Source organism: Cimex lectularius, unplaced genomic scaffold, assembly GCF_000648675.2.
Source record: "Cimex lectularius strain Harlan isolate CLEC.00 unplaced genomic scaffold, Clec_2.1 scaffold294, whole genome shotgun sequence".
In the NCBI taxonomy this organism is placed as follows: domain Eukaryota; kingdom Metazoa; phylum Arthropoda; class Insecta; order Hemiptera; family Cimicidae; genus Cimex; species Cimex lectularius.
In genome coordinates this window covers 207,528-226,991 of record NW_019392821.1, presented here as the reverse complement: position 1 = coordinate 226,991, position 19,464 = coordinate 207,528, and the positions used below count along the sequence as shown (strand labels likewise).

Here is a 19,464-nt window from a genome sequence, read left to right as displayed (position 1 = left end):
AATAAAAGTGTTTTATATATATATATAGTTTTATGACTTTTAATATTAAAAATCCTGAACTATATAACCTATTTCGATGAAACTTTCACCCTTTGTTTTTATTAGTGCCGATAGAGTTTAGATAATAGAAAAGGGTATATAAATTATAAGCAACAGTATTAAAAAAAAAGAGAGATTTCCGGAATTTATGGCATCCATTTTCACATCTGTTTTCACAGCTATCCAGTCGGGCCTTTAGCTCCCGGTATGATACACCTTTCCCACATTTTTCAAATTCCTAACAGTCAAAGACGTAAAAACTATGCTAACCCTCTACAGTCACAAAAATTACAGAATTACAAAACTACTGTATATTATAGTGGCAAAAACTACAGAATTGGTTTTGCTGATTTAAAGATAAACTTCATCTTTGTATAGGCAGCAGTGGTGTAGGTAGGAGAACGAACCGCCTCGAACCGTCAAACCATCGGAATCGAGAATAGTGCACCAAGTGAACGTTTATTGTGTACAAAGATAAAAGCAACTACAAAAACCGATTTTGTTTTACATGTACATAAACAATTATAAATTAAGTAAAAGATTATTAAACACTGTTTTACCGAACTCGGTCAATTTAAATGCAATTTAATACGTACTGCTGTTATTTTGCTTATTGGATTTATTTACATTCTAAATATTATAAAGTAAAAGGTTGTGAAGTTCCATATGGTCATTTTTCTAATGTTATGTGTTTTACTGTTCAGAATTAATGGCGATGATTTTGCTGTATTATGAATTATGTTCAGCCTTTTTGACACTGCTGTTGTAGAATTGCTTTTTGGAATCGTATTTGGTTGATGTTTAAAATGCCACAAAAACGACAATATATTATTCGTAGAATAATAGTAATATTCTTACGCAAATTCAAAGGTGAGGATGTGCTAATGCAAGATGTATCAATGATATCAAATTCAAATGATCGCAATTTCTAAAAATCGCCTTTTGCAGTAAAGATAAAAAAATATAAAGGTCAATCATTGCTATTATGTGGATTGATTTTGGAGAATACACGATGTTCTCATTGACAATTGTACGTTGCGTGGTACAGGATGAGGGAATTGTTGTTTGTATATATGTCAAATGGAATCACCAAAAACATTGTACATCCAGGAGCATTACAATGACTAACGTTGAATTCAACAATAATTACAATTTAATACAATGTAATCCTAAACAAAAATCATATTGCATATATATTGTGATGACTACATACAATAATTAAGAGCCAATATTCAATTGTGTTCATTTAATTTATATATATGCTATTATCTAGCAATTTGATTGTGAATACGAGTATTTTTATTTGTGATAAAGATTTACATTTTGTTTGAATACAATAGTATTATTATTAGTAGTAGTCAATAGCAATATGTGTGCGCAAAATATTGTGTTGAAAAACGCTTTTTATTATCCCCCTGGGCAACGTCGGGTTATAAAGCTAGAAATGTATAAAACAAAATTTGTTATTTAATATAGCGGAAGTTATATTTTACCCGTATTTCTACGTTAGTACGACTGCAATCTTGTATATTTGTCGTTTTGTGTTGCAGATGTCGCGGGTGAATTGAGCGTGGTTAGAGGAACAGAATTTTGAATAAATGATCGCCTGAGAGATTGATGGTATTTACGAACTCGCAGAAGTGGATAACGAATAAATAATTGAATCCTTAATTTCCTTTCAACACGTCGGGGTCATTACTGGTCGTTAAAAAAGGTCATTACGAGGATAAATTGGTCGGTGGGTCTATCTAAGTAACTTAGCTGATTTATAAATAACGGCCGTATTGCCGTGCTGAAAGATTGTTCGGAGTCACGTTTAAATCTTTGATAGGTTCAGAATAAAAGATGAGAAACAAAACTGCAAAAGTAGTAAACAAAGGGACTGGAGGCCAATTGGAAATTCGAAGATCATGTCGAGCGCTGTTTTTCGGCACAACAAACGATTTGAGGGCCTGAAATAAACCCCGAGACTTTATCGCAAACGGTTTTCGCTCTTATTGATCTGTTCAACAAGTTCGAGAGTTTAAGGTGGATCTAATTTATATTGTCTGACAGGCCTCGCACGATTAACGGCCGGTTATTAGCAAAGTAACGACACTTGATGCACACTGAGCGAATAGAAATTACCCTTGTCGATTATTACGGTCCATACTGGATGGTGAACAGTCTTCAGCATTATTTTAAGAAGAAATTGAACCCCAAAATATGTTTATTTTTTCATACTTTTCCACATCTCTTTGACGCAGAAGGAAATTACCATTTTACCATAGAAAAAACCGCAACAGTTTAAACATCGAATATGTTAAAGTTAACGGTTAATGATAATTTATTCAATTTAAAAAAATCAGTTTTCTATGACAAATTACATTAACAAAATCTTTAAACTATAATACTCTGTATAAATTCTTTAGTTATTCGAATCAAATTAATAAAACTAAAATTACGCTATGCGCTGTTCAATAAATAATACATATTACTGAACATAACGCTTACTTAACATTAATATTTAAAAAAGTTTATATAAAATGTTTACTTATTATGAAAAATTTCAGGCAATAAGTAATATAATCCATAAAAAATTAATCCACATACTGTAATAAAGTTTATCTGTTATGCTATTTTTGAATAAAAGTGTTTAAAGTGTTTAACTAATTATGTTTAAAACGATCTAAAATTAAAAATTCAGTTCCACGGGGGTCCTTCTTTGGATCTTCTTCAACTTAATTATGAAGTGTTTAAATTTTAAAAACGGTTTATTTCAGTAACCAGATTTACTCATTGAAATGCAACCTCTGTGTGATTCTCTTGAGTAATTAAATGTTCTCCTCATGAAGCTACTTTGTCTGTTTTTTTTTTGCATCTCTCTGTACCTCTCTAATTTTATCTCTTTTGTCATTTTCTCCATTCCTCTTATGAAAAAAGGAGGGCATTAGTAAGCGCCTGGGCCACATCAAGGTCCCTTCTCCGAAATTGCGCTGTAAGGAATTCAAAAGCAGAACAATATTTCATAAGCAACGGTGTTTTTCTCTATTCTTTTTACCTGGCATCTCATCGTCTTTGAAATGCGAAGAGCGCAGCTGGAAAAGCGCTAGACAGCCGCAGCCTGTTTACGAAATTGAAACGAGGATTCTTCCGAAATGACGAAGGGTTCAATAAACTGGTGAAAAACAAGATAAGCGTCGAAAACAGAGCCATGTGATTTATGTGGTTCGTCGGTTTGTGGAAATATCCAAAAAGGAGGGACCAAAATGATGGCCAAATCTATGGAAAAGACGGGCTCAACTTCCGGCCGCCGATCATCTCCATAATGGTCCCGCCGCCATTTTAACCCTTTTCCCCTGGGTTTTATAGGGCGTTCCACCGACTCTGCGGTCCCAGATAGAATAAGTTCATACAGCAAAGATTTGAACAAGAATTCTATATTTTTCAACACATTTTGCAAAAAAATAATCAATGGTTGATCATTACATCAAAAAAAAAAAATATGGATTATTTATTCTTCATTTGCGTAATATTTTTGCTTTTTCAATCTTAATAATTCGCAAGGCACAAATTAACGAAAAACTATTTTCAAAATTGTTTGATCTTTAATCTTGTTTAGGTATATAAATAGTAGGTTAAACATCTTTGTTGACACAATCAAAACGAATATCCATAATTTTTCCCAGGGCCTCTAACGTTCTTTTTTTTATATTTATTTTTATATTTATTTTTACGCTATTCATTAATACATCTTCCATCAATTCTACCTGCAGTGATCACAGTTTAAGGAAGAACTCAACTGTAGCTTTGCTGTGTATTCTTTACATGAGGCATGTTTATGCTCCAACCTACTTTCCTGAATGATTTTCCATTATTATAGTTTAAATTTTTTTTCAACTAAATACTGTTGGTTGACACTGTTTTTATAAAACGCGATTTTTGCAAATTTTGGTATCCAGCTGCTATTCCTGTGAAACAAAAGAGAAGTGGATAAACTCTAGCGGTGCTAGACATAGTAAACTTATGATGAAACAACCCTCACCGAGACTGGCAAAATCACTGCTGCAATTGGAGAGGGCCAAACCCAGAGGAGTGGTAGGACTACTAACCGGTCACTGGTATCTCAGAAAACATCTACAAACATGGGTATATACAGCGATGATCCTATTTGCAGATTATGCAATGAGGAGGAGGAAACAGCCACTCATATCATCTCCGAATTCGAAGCAACAGCTCAATGGAGATTTAATCTAACGTATGGAAAAAAACTTAGGCATTCAAATTGCAGCAGCAACAGTCAATGACCTGATACTTCTAAGAAGAAGGATTGAGTCTATTGACTGAACTAAGGAATTAGGAAGGTACAATAAGCCAGAAGGCAGCAGTGCCTGGGGAAAAAAAACCCCGCTTCCTAGTATCCTTTTCTACCATACCATAACATATCATTCCTGTGAAGAAATCCGAAAAATATAACGAAAACTGCCCCAGAAAGTGTATATACCTTGCATCTACTTTTTCATTATACTTAATGTGTGGTGATTAGTGACCGTTAGTCGATGATTATTCGGAAATCGTGAGATGCGGTCTGGTGTGATGTAGGTTTGAGAAAAACATTTTCTTTATCGTGCCAACGTTTCAATCTTTATTGAGATCATCTTCAGGGCCTTGTGTTGTCTGCATTTCAGCAAAAAAGTTTTCTGGTTGATAGCCGATGCGAGTTTCTTCTCATTGTTGGCGATGTCCATCAATATACTTTTAGCTGCGTGTCCATATGTAGTTTAAATTTGTTCATAGAATCCCATGTTCTTCGTTCTTCTCGTGTAGAAATGTGTGGTGATTAGTGACCGTTAATCGATAATTATTCAGAAATCGTGAGATGCGTTCTGTTGTGATGTAGATTTCAGAAAAACATTTTCTTTATCGTGCCAACGTTTCGATCTTTATTGAGATCATCTTCAGGGCCTGGGATTTACAATTGATTGAATATATATATAAAAAAATATATATATATGTGTATATATAATACATATATATGTGTTAATAATAAAGACTCAAAATTCTATTTAAAGGATATAGACAAGTTGCCATCACATTAGGAGAAGGGCATTAAGAATAATTATTCAGAAATCGTGAGATGCGGTCTGGTGTGATGTTGATTTCAGAAAAACATTTTCTTTATCGTGCCAACGTTTAGATCTTTGTCGAGATCATCTTCAGGGCCTGGGATTTAAAAACATTGTTTAGTACATGAAGGATGTGGAAAAAAATCTATTACACACAGTCATACCACAACTTCCTTTCCCGCCCCTTCAAAAATCCAACGTATATAAACATAAAACAGCATTGGCACTCCCAACACGACACGCAAGAATAGCACAATTACGCAGAAAACATACACTTTGAGTGAGTAGAAATACTTAGATTGAATATAAAAAAATATTTTTGCATTGTATAAATTCACTTTTTTCCACATCCTACATGTATTTGTTAAATTTCAACATGTTTGTAAATCCCAGGCCCTGAAGACGATCTCAATAAAGATTGAAACGTTGGCACGATAAAGAAAATGTTTTTCTGAAACCTACGTCACACCAGACCGCATCTCACGATCTCCAAATAATCATCGATTAACGGTCATTAATCACCACGTATTTAGTAAAGTGAAGTGGTAGAATAATATTGATTATTTGTTCCCCTCAATGTACATATTGCATTATTTTATATTGTGACTTTTTTTTTAAATTAGAGCGAATATCCGTGAATTTAGTATCGTTCCGCCTCAGTTTTTGAATCGAACTAAGAGAATGGAACTGTGAGTACAACAATTTTGTTTTATCCTGAACCTAATCCTGCATGTAGAACGTAATGACTGAAAATAACTTAGCTAATTTAATATTAATAACTTTTTATTCCATAATTTAGTTAATTAAAATATATTATAATGTAAGACCAAAAAAGTAAAATTTAAGTGGGTGATGCGTATGGCAATTATAATTTCTTAAATGATTATTCAGATAGGCATTCTCAACACGACACGCAAGAATGGCACAATTATACAGAAGACAAACACTTTGAGTGAGTAGAAATACTTTGATTGAATATACAAAATATATTTTGCATTGTGTAAATTCACTTTTCCACATCCTAAATATATTTGTTAAATGTAAACAATGTCTGTAAATCCCAGGCCCTGAAGATGATCTCAATAAAGATCGAAACGTTGGCACGATAAAGAAAATGTTTTTCTGAAACCTATCACACCAGACCGCATCTCAAGATTTCTGAATAATTATCGATTAACGGTCACTAATCGCCACACATTTCTTAAATGAGTTTAGTCTAGTTCGGCTTGTTTTCCTAAAATTTTTCTTGCTTTCTCGACAAATTGCCATAATTGTTTCGTTTTTCTTGGAACAAAATACATTTCAATTAACATTCAGAACGTAGTTCCAAAAATAAACTAAATCACATTGATATTAATATCTTTTTTCTTAATCAGGATAAAAAATATATAATAGAAAGGATAAATCGCTAGCAAAAATAACAATTCAAACTATAATCTTTTTTCAGCAACATTTTTCAGAAATAATTGGAGATGGGAAAAGGAAACGTAACTACGACGATAAATACCCTATTTGTTGTAAATACTGAAAAAGTAGTAGGAAAAAGAACGGTGAATAAATGTTCGTTTGTAATAACATCAATTATTTATATAATGATAATTCATTTCCATTTATACTTTGATATTTCTGAAACTCTTATGATGCAAGTCAATAAGATTACGTGGTTTTTATGTTTTAGTAACTTTTTTTTCTTTATAGCACCTTTCTCGTTGTGCATTTACACTACATTGAACCTTTAAAATTTAAAATTTATGTTGTAATTAAAACTATAAAACTGATTGCGAGATGAATTTCAAAAGAATAAAATTCAATTTTTACACAGAGTTTTCAGAACAGAATAATTATAATACACAATACAAAAACATTTTCCTCGTGAATATTTCCGAACGAACTACCAACAATGGATTGTTACGAACAAAATGTACTCAGCTTGGATAAATCGTATCGTTTGCTAATGCAAAAATGTAATGATACTTCTGTATCAAATGGATAAATCGTATTGATAACACTGTGTAATTAGAACGTGTTTTCGCTACGTTATCGTAGGTTATCCATAATCGAAAATTATTTGTTTTGGACTGAATTATGAATGTGAATCGAACACAGTTACTTTTGGTTTTAAGAATTATTGTATATTACGACGGTTCATGAACCATGTGTACTTACCTTTCATCGTTAAAGTTAGTAATTAAAAATATTTCATAATGCAAAATTACACATAATATCATTCCAAAAAATACATCTTTACGATCTACACACTCACCAACAGATTTTTTCTGACCAAAAAAATAAATAAAATAAATCTCTTACAATCATCACAATTACTCTACACCCAACACGAGAACACGACATTCAGCAAACAACATCAAGTTACATGAGACACCACTTTTATCAGTACCAACAGATTCAACATGGGAATTAATATAAATCCTGGAAATTATTAGTGATTTTGTTTCAAATATTCAAAATGCAAATTCCTTCCCAAAATGCAATCAAATGCGAAACTTTTATTAAATTTTGTTATATTAATGAATGTTTGATAATAATTAGATAAAAGGTCTTGCATTAATTAGTTGTGCAGAATTGAAAAGTAATCAAAGTACATAGAGGGTTGGGCGTTTGACTTATTTTACTACTTTGTATTAAGTTCAATGTCATTAATATTTCATACGTGTGATATAGTGCGTGTTGAAAAGTATTAAAATTGTGTTTACTACCCAACCGAAAAGGAAATACGTCCAAAAGTTATTGAACACGGCGATTTTTTTGGATGATCTATGAACAATAATCATAGAGCTAACCTGATGAGATAACTTTTGGACTGTAAAATAATAGGCAGACAAGACAGAGGGGATGGATAATAGACAAATTAGACAGAGATTCTTCAAAAGAGAAGACGGAACAGGGGATACGAGACTGAAGAGCAAGATAAACAAAACTCAATAAGTCAAACCAAACAAAGTAGAAAATTGGGAAATTTTTTAAATAAATTGAAACGATCAGTAGAAGAACCGAGCGAATATCACCGTTTTTAGAGAACACAAAGAGGAGTAAAGAGAAAGAGAAGATTGTTAACAGCTCCGAGTGAAGAACTACCATGACACACTGGGTGGACAAGCCGTTTTTCAAATATCTATTGGTTTAATTTCAACTTCATTTTAAAAGAAACTACCAACGCTCAGATATTAATTAAAAATAAACCATATTGTATAGTGCGATCCGACTAATATTTTTTTAAATTTTTAATTGAGCTATAATTCGACAGTTCAAACCTAAATTTTATTAGTAACAACATTACAGATATTGTAATCACCACCAGCTTCGGTGGTCTTGTAATCATATTAGGCTTATCGAGGTGGTCTTGTTTTAAACTAACGGGAATCACAAATCAATGTATCAGTAGAGATAAACAGTCCACAGTAATCAATCATGATTTTCACTAATTGCATTGACACAATGTCCGACGAACTATGTTTGAAATTTATTAACAATATTAAAATAGATAATAAAGAAAAAATGTTTTGATTAGAATAAGTCACGTTTGTTTGTTCAGATTAATTTCGAAACTAAAACTAACATGGTTTATGAGGCGATGAATAATTTTTTTCGAAGCTAGTCAATCTTAGAGCCACGATCGGAGCTCAATTACGCTATTTAGCATTTAACTGCTACTTTTTTAGTATTACGATCAATCGAATAATGAAATTAACAAATGCATTAACAGATTAAATATTCTATTCTGTTTTAGTGACGGCGAATAATTTATTTTCATTTTTTTCTGAGCGTTATTTGTCTGTTTGAAAGATTATCGAGTAATAAAACGACTTGTCTTCCCTTGTAATACACCCACAAACACTTTCTTTACTGGCTTACTCAGTGGTTCTGACTCGAACACTGTACTCTTGTGGAAGCCCCCTGTAACACAAATAAACAATAACAGCTCCAATAAACTAAAAAGCTTAAACACACACTTTCTTCTTTTCTCTCAATTTTCCTTCACATAATTCCCACACTTTTTTCAAAGTTAGAAGGGGCAAAACAATAGCATGCATATGTTAAACTGGTCGGCTAAAACACACAATTACGGGGTCTGTGAGGCATGGCGGTGAAAGGGCCATTCGTGCTGTAACAAAACGGAAGCAGAAGCAAATGTTTTTTCTAAAATATATCAGTGTTTTAATGTTTAAACTCGTCGGTGAAAATTCCGACTGTTTGAAAACTTCAATATTCAAATAGACTTCAAACAAGAAAAAAAGAATTATAGAAAATAACGATATTTACTTTTAATTAAAGGTTAAAATATTAAAATGCCAATTATTCATTCGGAACAAGTGTTTATTTCCTTTGAAAGAGCCCTCCTTTAAAAAAAAAATTCTCGGCTCGGTGGTTCAAACCTCCGCTTACATTCGAACCGCTTCGGTCCAAAGCAGCAATTATAAAACGACAAAAGCCCGTTATGAATTAATTAAAACGCCCGCGCAGAGGTGCGTTTTCTCCGGTTTCTCGGTTTTATTTGAAGTCCGACGTGTTAAATTTAAAGTCCGCCTCACGTTAATCTCGTCGTTACTCGACTTTACAGTCCGATACTTGGGAGACGGTTCACGTATAGATTCTAAAAGTTTATTTACCGCGTCGACTCTAACGTTCGGGCTGTAACGCACAAGAGCCCGTTATTTATCGCCTTCGGTCGGAACAAAGATGCTTGGAATAACATGAGCGAACCGAGACTTTTTCATTTTCCATTTCTAGGCGGTTTTGCAACCGGTGCCCACCCAAAGGGCATTATTCCAAAGCGGTAACATAAAGGAAAGATAAATTGCCGGATCGATATCGACCCAGGGCCGTTTAAGAAGTGGACGTATATTTTAAAGCCGAATGTATGTATTGAAAATTATAGCAATATATATTTTTCTACACACATAAAATCAGATAATTGAACATTTCATAGTAGCTTTTAGAATTGCGATTTTATTGATTTTTACAAGTACAAACATAGTAAAATCATGACACATTTAGTTAGGCGATATAATTAAAAATTTAAATAATTTTTACCCTCAGTGATTTTTATGATGTCTGCAAATTTCATAAAGAAAATAAGTGATAATATTTGTATTCTTGTAACCGAGCATATTTTGAGCAGTTTTAACTTTGATTAGGGTTTCTGAGCAGCAATTCCGAGTGTTTGAAAGCTGTCTCAGGTGGCCCCACTGTTAAAAAGGTAGTACAGAGAACATTTAATATTTCCGCCCTATAACATCTCTCTTGATCTCTCAAAGTCAGTTTGTTTTCATGAAAGGACTGGGCACCTGTATAGGCCAACATCGATACTATGTGACATATCCTTTTGATACGGCCAAGAACGCTATTTATATTCTTAATTCTGTTACCATGGTATAAGAGGGGCATCCCAAGAATTTAGTCACAATTTTCCGCAAGGCAAAAAACAAATCGTACGAATTAATAACACTATGTCCAGTCGAGAGAATGTAAATGGAGTACTACAAGGATCAATGTTGAGTCCGTTATTGTTTGGGTTTATGTGAACGACCTGTATTTTTATATAGTGAATACTACCTGAAATACTAGTTGATGGCACAAGTTTTGTGTAATAAGTATTTATTTGAATTAACAATTGATGTTATTTATGACTATTTTAATTCAAATTACCTATTTTATATATTGGGAAAAAAAACAGTCCGTGGCTCTAAGCTTAAAAGGCCTAAACGAAATTGTAAAATCTATAGATAAAAATACTCGAGTAAGGCAGCTTTCGAGTAATACATACATTTCATCAGAACAAAAATAAACTAATAAATTTACAAGTTGTTCCGCCTTTCTCGTTGGTTTGCCTTTCACTCAACCGCGTTTTGATTTCTCGCCATTTTAACTGAAGAAAGTTGAAAATTGTATCATTTTTCATAGAATTTCATTGACATTCAGCTATTATTGATATGGGCCGTTAAAATAAAACGATTAAATTTAATTAAGGTGTGAATCCTGGTCGTTGCCCCCTCATTGCAGCGTTTACACGGCAGAGCTGTATGCGATTTGGCACGCTCTCGAGGCGGTGCGGACCGGGGAGGGCTCAGCCTTCCTCGTATGTACCGACTCTCTGAGCGCTGTCTGGGCTATACGCGACAGGTTCTCTGTGGACCCTCTCGTCGTGCTCTTGTTAGAGAAATACGCGGAGCTGGAGCCTCTCGGAAAAACGGTGGTTGTTGTCTGGATTCCCGGACACGTCGGCCTGGAGGGTAACGAACGCGCGGACGAGGCGGCGAAAGCCGGTACGTCCCACCCTCCAGATCGGACCATCGCGATCAGGCCCCCTGACGCTAAACACGCAGTTAAAAATATGATAAAAGAAAGATGGCAGCGTCAGTGGGCGGGGTCGTCGGAGAGGCTCTTGCGAGTCAAGAGCACGACCGGTAGATGGCCCTCAGAGAATCTGAGCAGGAGACGAGGGATCGTCCTCACCCGATTGAGGATTGGCCATACTCGGTTGACACATGGGCACCTGCTTTTGGGCCAAAGCCCGCGCAGGTGCCCCTTATGCAGAGAAAGGCTGCTCGATGTGTCCCACATAATAGAGGCGTGTCATGCCTTGGCTCCATACAGAGAGCGTGTAGGCATGCCGCCGGACTTAAGAAGAGTTCTCAAACACGGTAGCGAGTTTCAGAGTCCCCTGTTTCGCTTTTTTGGGGAAATTGTTTTTTTTTTATTGTATTGTATGTCTTAAGTATTGTGTGTCTATATGTTTTGTCTGAGTGCATGTATTTATTAGCGTGAATGGCGAGGGGTGAGTGTGAAATATAACGTCATCATCACCCCTCGAAAGATGAGAGCGTAAGAGTGTGTGTTCGGGGTCGATGGCGGAATATTTATAAAAGTACCCCATCGACCCCAATCTAGTTTAGTTTAAGTATATTTCGCTGGAGGAATATCAAGTACTTCACCGACCAAACGGAATGAGTGTACTGTATGGATGTATTTAAGTGTATGAATGTAGTGTTTGAACAGGTATAGAATATAGACTTAGTTGGGGGCTGAAATGACCTAGGTTTCGGAAGCCCCAGCAAAAAAAAAAAATTAAGGTGTGAAGTCATCTACCTACAGATCATCTCCAGTGAAATTAATCTTCACTGAATATGACGTAAAGCTGAATCACGCTTGAGTGAAATCTATGCCACATGGACGGACAAAGTAAAGGATGAAGTGTCGATCAGTTCGGCATACAATATTTATTTAAAAGGCTAATATGTTTGGAACTTTCTCTAGCCACTCAAAAAAAAACAACAAAAAAACAGTATTTTCTTAACATTATTTAATTTTATTCAATAATTTTAAAAATAAATAAATTTTTTATTTTTTAATTTATAAAAAAAAATATCTTAGGGATTTATTCAAAAAGAAAATGGAATTCCACACGGTCTGCTATATTTACAAGCCCCCGGTGAGCAGAATACCATTTTTCAGATATAATACGTTAGCGGAATGTAAAAAGTTGGCTAATAAGCTCCTCGGCGTCGCTAAACGAGTTCCCCGTAGTAAAGTAGTTCCGAGCCGACGTCCGGATCATAAGCTGGGGGGTTTTGGAATTATCCCGGTGGATTCTCCCTTGTCTTGTAGGAACCATGTATGACTATAACACTAAATCCCGCCTCCAAAGTCCTCTTAAGCCTCGACTCATCCACTCCGGTCTTTCTCGAGTTAAGTTACACACCGTCTCACCTAAGGCGAAATGTGCCCTAGGGAAGATTTGTTGTTATTACGCTTCATGACGTACACGATTTTTCGTTAGTCGGCCCAATTTAGCAAATTGAAAAATGTGGAATGTCAAAATTGTTGTAAACAATAAAAAACATGTCTCCTACTTAATAATATAGATAAGACTCATTGCTCTAATCCAGTGCTTTTTTATCAAACTAATAACGGTAATAACAAATGCTAAATAAGTAAAGTTTGCCGAATAATTTTTCTACTACTTAGGTACTACATTTTGAGAGAATTTTCACTTTATTAGATTTGATTATAAGTTAACATTATTTTTTAATATTTCGTTACTTATACAAGGGTTTCAATCCGAATGTAATATAATTACTATAATTTAAAAGACTGAGGGACTTATTTAATTTTAAAGCGGGATAATTTCCAGAATTAATTTTTGTTTTGTCCGATATATTCTATGTCCAAAATTTATTATGCAACAATTGTTGTTCTGTTAAACTGATCAAAACTCAAAGTTGGTGTCGTTACTTTTTTCTAAGAAAAGGGCGCAGACTTGATACTTTTTTAAATAAAAGTTTTATCTAAGGATTTACTTTTTTTAACGAAAGGATATTAATTGACTGCTAACAGGGATGCACCTGGGTTTAGAAGTTTAGAAGTTATTATCAACCAATTATAACTTTAATCGCAATTCAGTTCGAAGGAAAAGGCCCGCGGAGGAAAATAAAGTGAATAGAAAAAAAGAGAGAAAAAAACAGGCTTAAAATATCGCCACCGATGCCTTGTTGAAAACTTAAAGTGAGAAGGATTGACTACTCTTGAAGAGAAATCGCACGAAGAAAGAATAACAATTCCGGGTCGAATGATACGGCGGGACACATTGTATAATGCGAATGGGTAAAAAATGCACTTGTCCAATCCATGCAATGCGTCTTACTTGGGGTATGTGACGTTCGGTATGGGCTTGAGGAAGCATCTCTGACGAAGTATTCCCTCCCAAAGCTGCACACCGACGATCCCGAATATAAAAAAGACAAAAAAGCAGAGGAGGAGAACGTTTCCCAGCATAGGCAGTGTGTCTAGTAGAAGCATAACTAAGATTCTCATACCTGAAAATCAATACAACTATTAGAAACAAGAAAATAACAAATTAATTAATCTATTTACACTTGTGCATTGGCTCGTTTGTTTATCAAAGGTACAATCATAATTATTATTCTCATCCTTGAATTTTCATTGTGATATTTTTGATGAACTTGTGATGTTGACCAATTAATATATTACTCATCAATTTTTATTCTGATATCTCTAGGCTAAATACTGATCAGCAGGTATGTATGAACATTATCATAAATTAACATCTATTCATCAGATCAAATTAAATTTTTTGGTGATCACAATTACAATTCAAAGATCATATTATAATTTTAAATAAAAAATTTAACACTATTACTGTAGAAATGCAACACTTGTAATTTCTTTAATGAGTTTCTCAATGTTTTTATAATTTTAATATTTCCAATTTTACTTGGTACAATGATAAAAAAATTTATTACTGTGCGATAAGGGCTATTTTGGTGGTGGAAAGTATTTAAAAAAAAATAAGTGGATTTTTATAAACATTTGCGGCACATTCTAAAATAGTATATAAAGACGGTACGTTTTAATTTCTCAAATTATTCCTTACAATAATATCTAGGTTTTTCTCGAACGATCTCATATTGGGGCCGGATACAACGTATCAAGAGCACTGTCGATAGGTGGCCCTCGGAGGATCTGACTCGTAGAAGAAGAATAATCTTCATCCGATTACGAAAAGTTACGCGCACACACTTTTGGGCCAAAACCCGCGTATGTGCCCGGCATGGATAGAAAGGTTGTTAGATGTGCCCCACCAAACTAAAAGGTGAAATTGCAGAGAGTGCGTTAAGATCCTATATGCTCGCGCGCCGTGTTTCGATATTCAAAGAAAACAGGGATATTTTATTGTATATAATAATAATAGCGTCGTGTATCTAGCGTGTGTTAGCTCTTAAGCGGGGAACACACTTACCGGATGCAACGCTATGCGACGCTACCCTATGCTACCCAACGCCTTGTCGCATTTTGGTACGGTGTGCTCATCTATGCGACGTCAAGTGCACGCCACAGTTAACCAGCGTGTATCACAAATCAGAATCGCAATCGCAACGCCTCTTCTGTACTTAAGGCATTATTTTGACCAAAACCATATAATAAATTGTTAGTTAAATTTTATGAGCACAACCATGTAATAAATTCTTTGTTAAACATAATTGTTTTAAATGAAGTTATTCCGGTGTTTTGATCAATTTTCTTCCTAACCATCATAATTAAATAATTTTGATCTCTTTACATTAAAATAGGAATGTTGTAATTAATATAACAATAAAATTACATATACTTAGTTAGAAATAAACCACAAAAAATATGAGTGTCCTGTTCTGACACTCTCGGCGATAATGATGTAATTTTCTGAGCAAAACCATGAAATAAATTGTTAGTTAAATTTTATGATCAAAACCGAGTAATAAATTATTAGTTAAATTCATTATATCCAAAAATGGTACTCTGGTGTTTTGATCAATTTTCTACCAAACATATAAAATTAATATTTTTAAAAATAAAAATTATTTTTTTAATTTTTGATCTCAGTTAATTTGGTTGATATTAAAATAAGTATGTTGTAATTAATATAACGACAAGAATACATAGAGTTTGAATAAAAATATGAGTGTCCTGTTCTTTTGTCTTCGACTGTACTCGATGCTACCTGACGAAAAGTGGGGTTCGCAGAGCGTAGAGTAGGGTAGCGTCGCATAGCATCTACCTAGCGTGTTTTGAGAGTGAATGTATTTGTTGGCATGAATGTGTATTGTAGGAGGGCTAATGCCGGAATATTGAGTACCCCATCGACCACTCCATTAAGTTAGTTATACATATAATACGAATAAATGGTAATGGGGGAATATCGAGTATTCTCACCCTAATTGAGTGAATGGTATGTAAATAAGTAAGAATGATTTAAGAATGAGTGAGAGTTAATGGGTTTGGATTTAGAAACCGATTGCGTTTTCTAATTTATTATAAATTTCAAAAACTGGAACTGCTGGTGAACTGCGAGAAGTGATAGAGTGAACTCTGCGCATGTGTGCACATATATGGAAATATTTGTGCAGATTTGTGTTTATATAAATCAATCAATCATCTCTTATTGTACGTTTGTGGAGTATAAAAATGAATGAAGCGAAGGGCGAGTTGGCGCGTGTGAGAAAACTATTAGCAGATCAAGCAGCACGCTTTCAGAATATACTTGCTTATTTAAGGAACAATAATAAGTACTGATTTTTCTAAAACGTTTTATAAATTTTAATAGTAAATTATATTTTTTATGAAAGAATTCAATAAACAAAAAAGTGACAAATGGAATTTTTATATTTACTAATACCAGTCCTCTGGGGTAAGAATGTGTTGTCTGGTGAGGGAAGGTAATTTATTAGAGTGAGGGTTTAAACCAACCCCCAGGAAATCGTCTACTGTGAGGGAGTGAATGTGATAGACTTCTCTCGTTATTGTAGGTGAAAGGATATCGCCGTGTTCGGAATACCCAGAACCACGACGCCGGATGTACGCTTCCGGCTATCTCGCGGGAGGGGTGCGCGTTTTTGGGACTGACTGCTCTTCGCCGGGCCATTGCCATAAATAATACATATTACCACTACTAGTATGCTACTTTATTTTTTTCATTTTATGTTATAAGTTGATATTTTTGAAAACCTTTTTTGTGTTCTTCAACGGTCTCGAAGCTTTTTATATCTTTGTAACAATAAAAATAAATTGTTCTTAATAATTATTGATAAGATATCGCAAATAGTTTTAATATAACGTAGAGAAGACTGAGATGACAAATTATTGTCACAAACTGGACACGAACCCGCGACCTCTGTATCGGTGTCCGTCAAGTGGCTGGAGCGTTGGAGTACTGATCTGGTGATCGTTGGTTCGAGTCCCGCCGGTGATACTAATTTGTCAACTCAACAATACTTTACATCATATTTAAAAGTTTCTTATCAAAATTAAGAAGAAGAAGAAAAATAACTTTATTCTGGGACTGGCGTCCCCTAAGAATAATTTACATGAAATAAATAAAGGAAGTTCCTTCTATGAAGTTAAAAGTAAAAAAAAAAAGATAGAAATCTTGGCACAATGTATACCAGTAAGGCAGACCAGAAGAAAAAATTACGAGAATATTAAACAAAAATAACAAATGTTAACGTGAGGTCTCTGCTTGGTGGGAAAGGAGGTGATTTATACAGGTGGGATTTAAACGAGGAAAAGGAGGCAGCGTGACGAATAGAAAGGGGAAGGGAGTTCCAGAGTTTAGGGGCTCGGATCAGAAAGGATCTTTCGAAGGTATGGGTTGTATGTTGCGGAAGGATAAGTTCGATTGGAGATGAGCGGGTCTTACGAGTGAGATGTGAGGAGTTGAATTGGAGGGATTGGATTATGTAAGGAGGACGACGAGTGTGGATGGACTGGAAAAGAAAGCAACCTAGGAAATACTGTGCACGGAAGGAGGGGAATAGCCAGGAAAGTTGGGAATACAACCCCGACACCCGGGATCCCCGTGGGGTGCTGTACACAAATCTTACGCAACAATTCATAATACGCTTCAATCGCGCGTTCTCCCCCTGCGAGAGACCACTGTATGCTAAACAGCTATAATCAAAGAAGGGAAGTATAAGGGAAGATACAAGGAGTTTGCGGGTGGAGAAAGGTAAGAGAAGCCGGGACAGACGAAACAGGCTGAGGGAGGCAATGGAATGGCGGGAAATTTGGGAATGTGAGAATGCCAGGAAAGGTTTTGGTCAAAGACTACTAGATTTTTAACCGAAGAGCAGAAGGGGATGGTTATTGGCATGAGAGGTGGGATGCTGGGGAGGGAATGGAGGAGTTGCCTGGACCCGATAATTATGGCGGAGGATTTGGACACATTGAGGACTAGGGAATTTTTATGAGCCCATTCGTTGATTGAGTTTAGGTCTGTTTGGATCTTGAGAATGGCCGAGTGAAGATCGGAATTAATGCCTTAATACGTACGAAATAGCTAACTGCAAATGTTCGGCGCTTAAACTACAAGAATAATTTTACTTAGTGTGTCTATGCTGTGAATTAAAAGTTTTATTGCTTTAAAAAAACTTACTAAAATATGTTGATGTATGTCTTTTCATAGGAGAAAAACGTGTACACGAAATGAACAGCGAGAATATACAGTCCATTTTAAGAAATTTTCAAACCATGGATTGATTCAATATAAAGAGGGTTGACAAAACAACAGTGGCCAAAGAGATTTTATGGATGTGAAACCGATTTGTCTCTTTATTTTGGACTTCGCTCCAATTGAGCAGTGAATATTTATTGAAGACGCGCAGTCAACCTTCGCCTATATAAAAGCGGCCTCGTGTAAGGGAACATGCCCAGAAGGCTTATTGTTATGCACGCTAAGCCAACAATGGAGATGCCGGCGCTTTGTGAACAGAATGATATGACACATATCCCGCTTCTTGACTAAACACAACGGCCTATTTGAATGGGGGGCCCTGGCAAATAGACGCCTAGAAGAAAGAACTTTTTCAATTTGTTTCCTACGGAGTTTTATTAATTCCAGTCCTGGTCTTTTGGCAAGACCTGTTGAAGTTTCCGTCCAGCCGTTTACGTTTCTAACTTTTGTCCTGGGCGGTCCTCCTGGGACAGAGGTGGAATACAAAACTCCTTTATTCTTTGAAACTTTGGACTCAAGGAAATCACATTAACATCCAATATACTGTTCACAGTTTACGCGAGGTTCAGTAACAGTTTTAGTATGAATAAAGTAGTATGAATAAAACCTGCGTTCAATTAAGACTTCAAGGGAAACTATTTTTAACATTAAATGCATGTAATGTGTGGTGTTTAGTGACCGTTAGCCAATGATTATTTGGAGATCATGAGATGCGGTCTGGTGTGACGTAGGTAAAAAAATCAATCCCTTCAAAATCCAACGTATATAAACATAAAACATTAATAACTCACTGGCACTCTCAACACGTCACACAAGAATGACACATCTACAAAGAAAGCAAACACTTTAAGTGAGTATAAATACTTTGATTGAATTTAAAATTTCTAGCATTGTATAAATTCATTTTTTTCCACATCCTACATGTATTTGTAAAATTTAAACAACGTTTATAAATCCCAGCCCCTGAAGATGATCTCAATAAAGATCGAAACGTTGGACGTTAAAAAAATGTTTTTCTAAAAGAAACGTCACACCAGACCCCATTTCACGATCAACAAATAATCATTAATTGTATGATTAGTTGATCATAATTATATTAATAGCTCATGATGCAGGATTTTATTCAAACTACTTTATTCATACTAAATAAATAAAAAATAGGGTAATAATTTTTTTAAATTTACTTCATTTATATCTACAACTGTATATGTATTATATAGAACCAGAAGAGTGGATTTCAATCTGTTAGTGTGTCAATATTGGTGTTACAGAGGGAGCTATCCATTGGCAGCCCCA

General features: G+C 34.8%; 1 protein-coding gene across 9 annotated transcripts in view; it reads right to left on the bottom strand.

Annotated features, from left to right (window-relative positions):
- LOC106670970 (voltage-dependent T-type calcium channel subunit alpha-1H) overlaps positions 1-19,464 on the bottom strand; it is a 112,388-nt gene that overhangs the window by 71,565 nt on the left and 21,359 nt on the right. For 5 of the 9 annotated variants that reach the window (XM_024228413.1, XM_024228410.1, XM_024228414.1 and 2 more), the window contains exons 4-5: positions 13,807-13,978; positions 9,018-9,059 (exon numbers count right to left, since the gene is read on the bottom strand). In XM_024228413.1, the coding sequence (XP_024084181.1) occupies positions 9,018-9,059; positions 13,807-13,978 (214 nt within the window). The remainder of the gene's footprint in view (positions 1-9,017; positions 9,060-13,806; positions 13,979-19,464) is intronic. The other 4 variants (XM_024228417.1, XM_024228411.1, XM_024228415.1 and 1 more) reach the window with 1 other exon arrangement.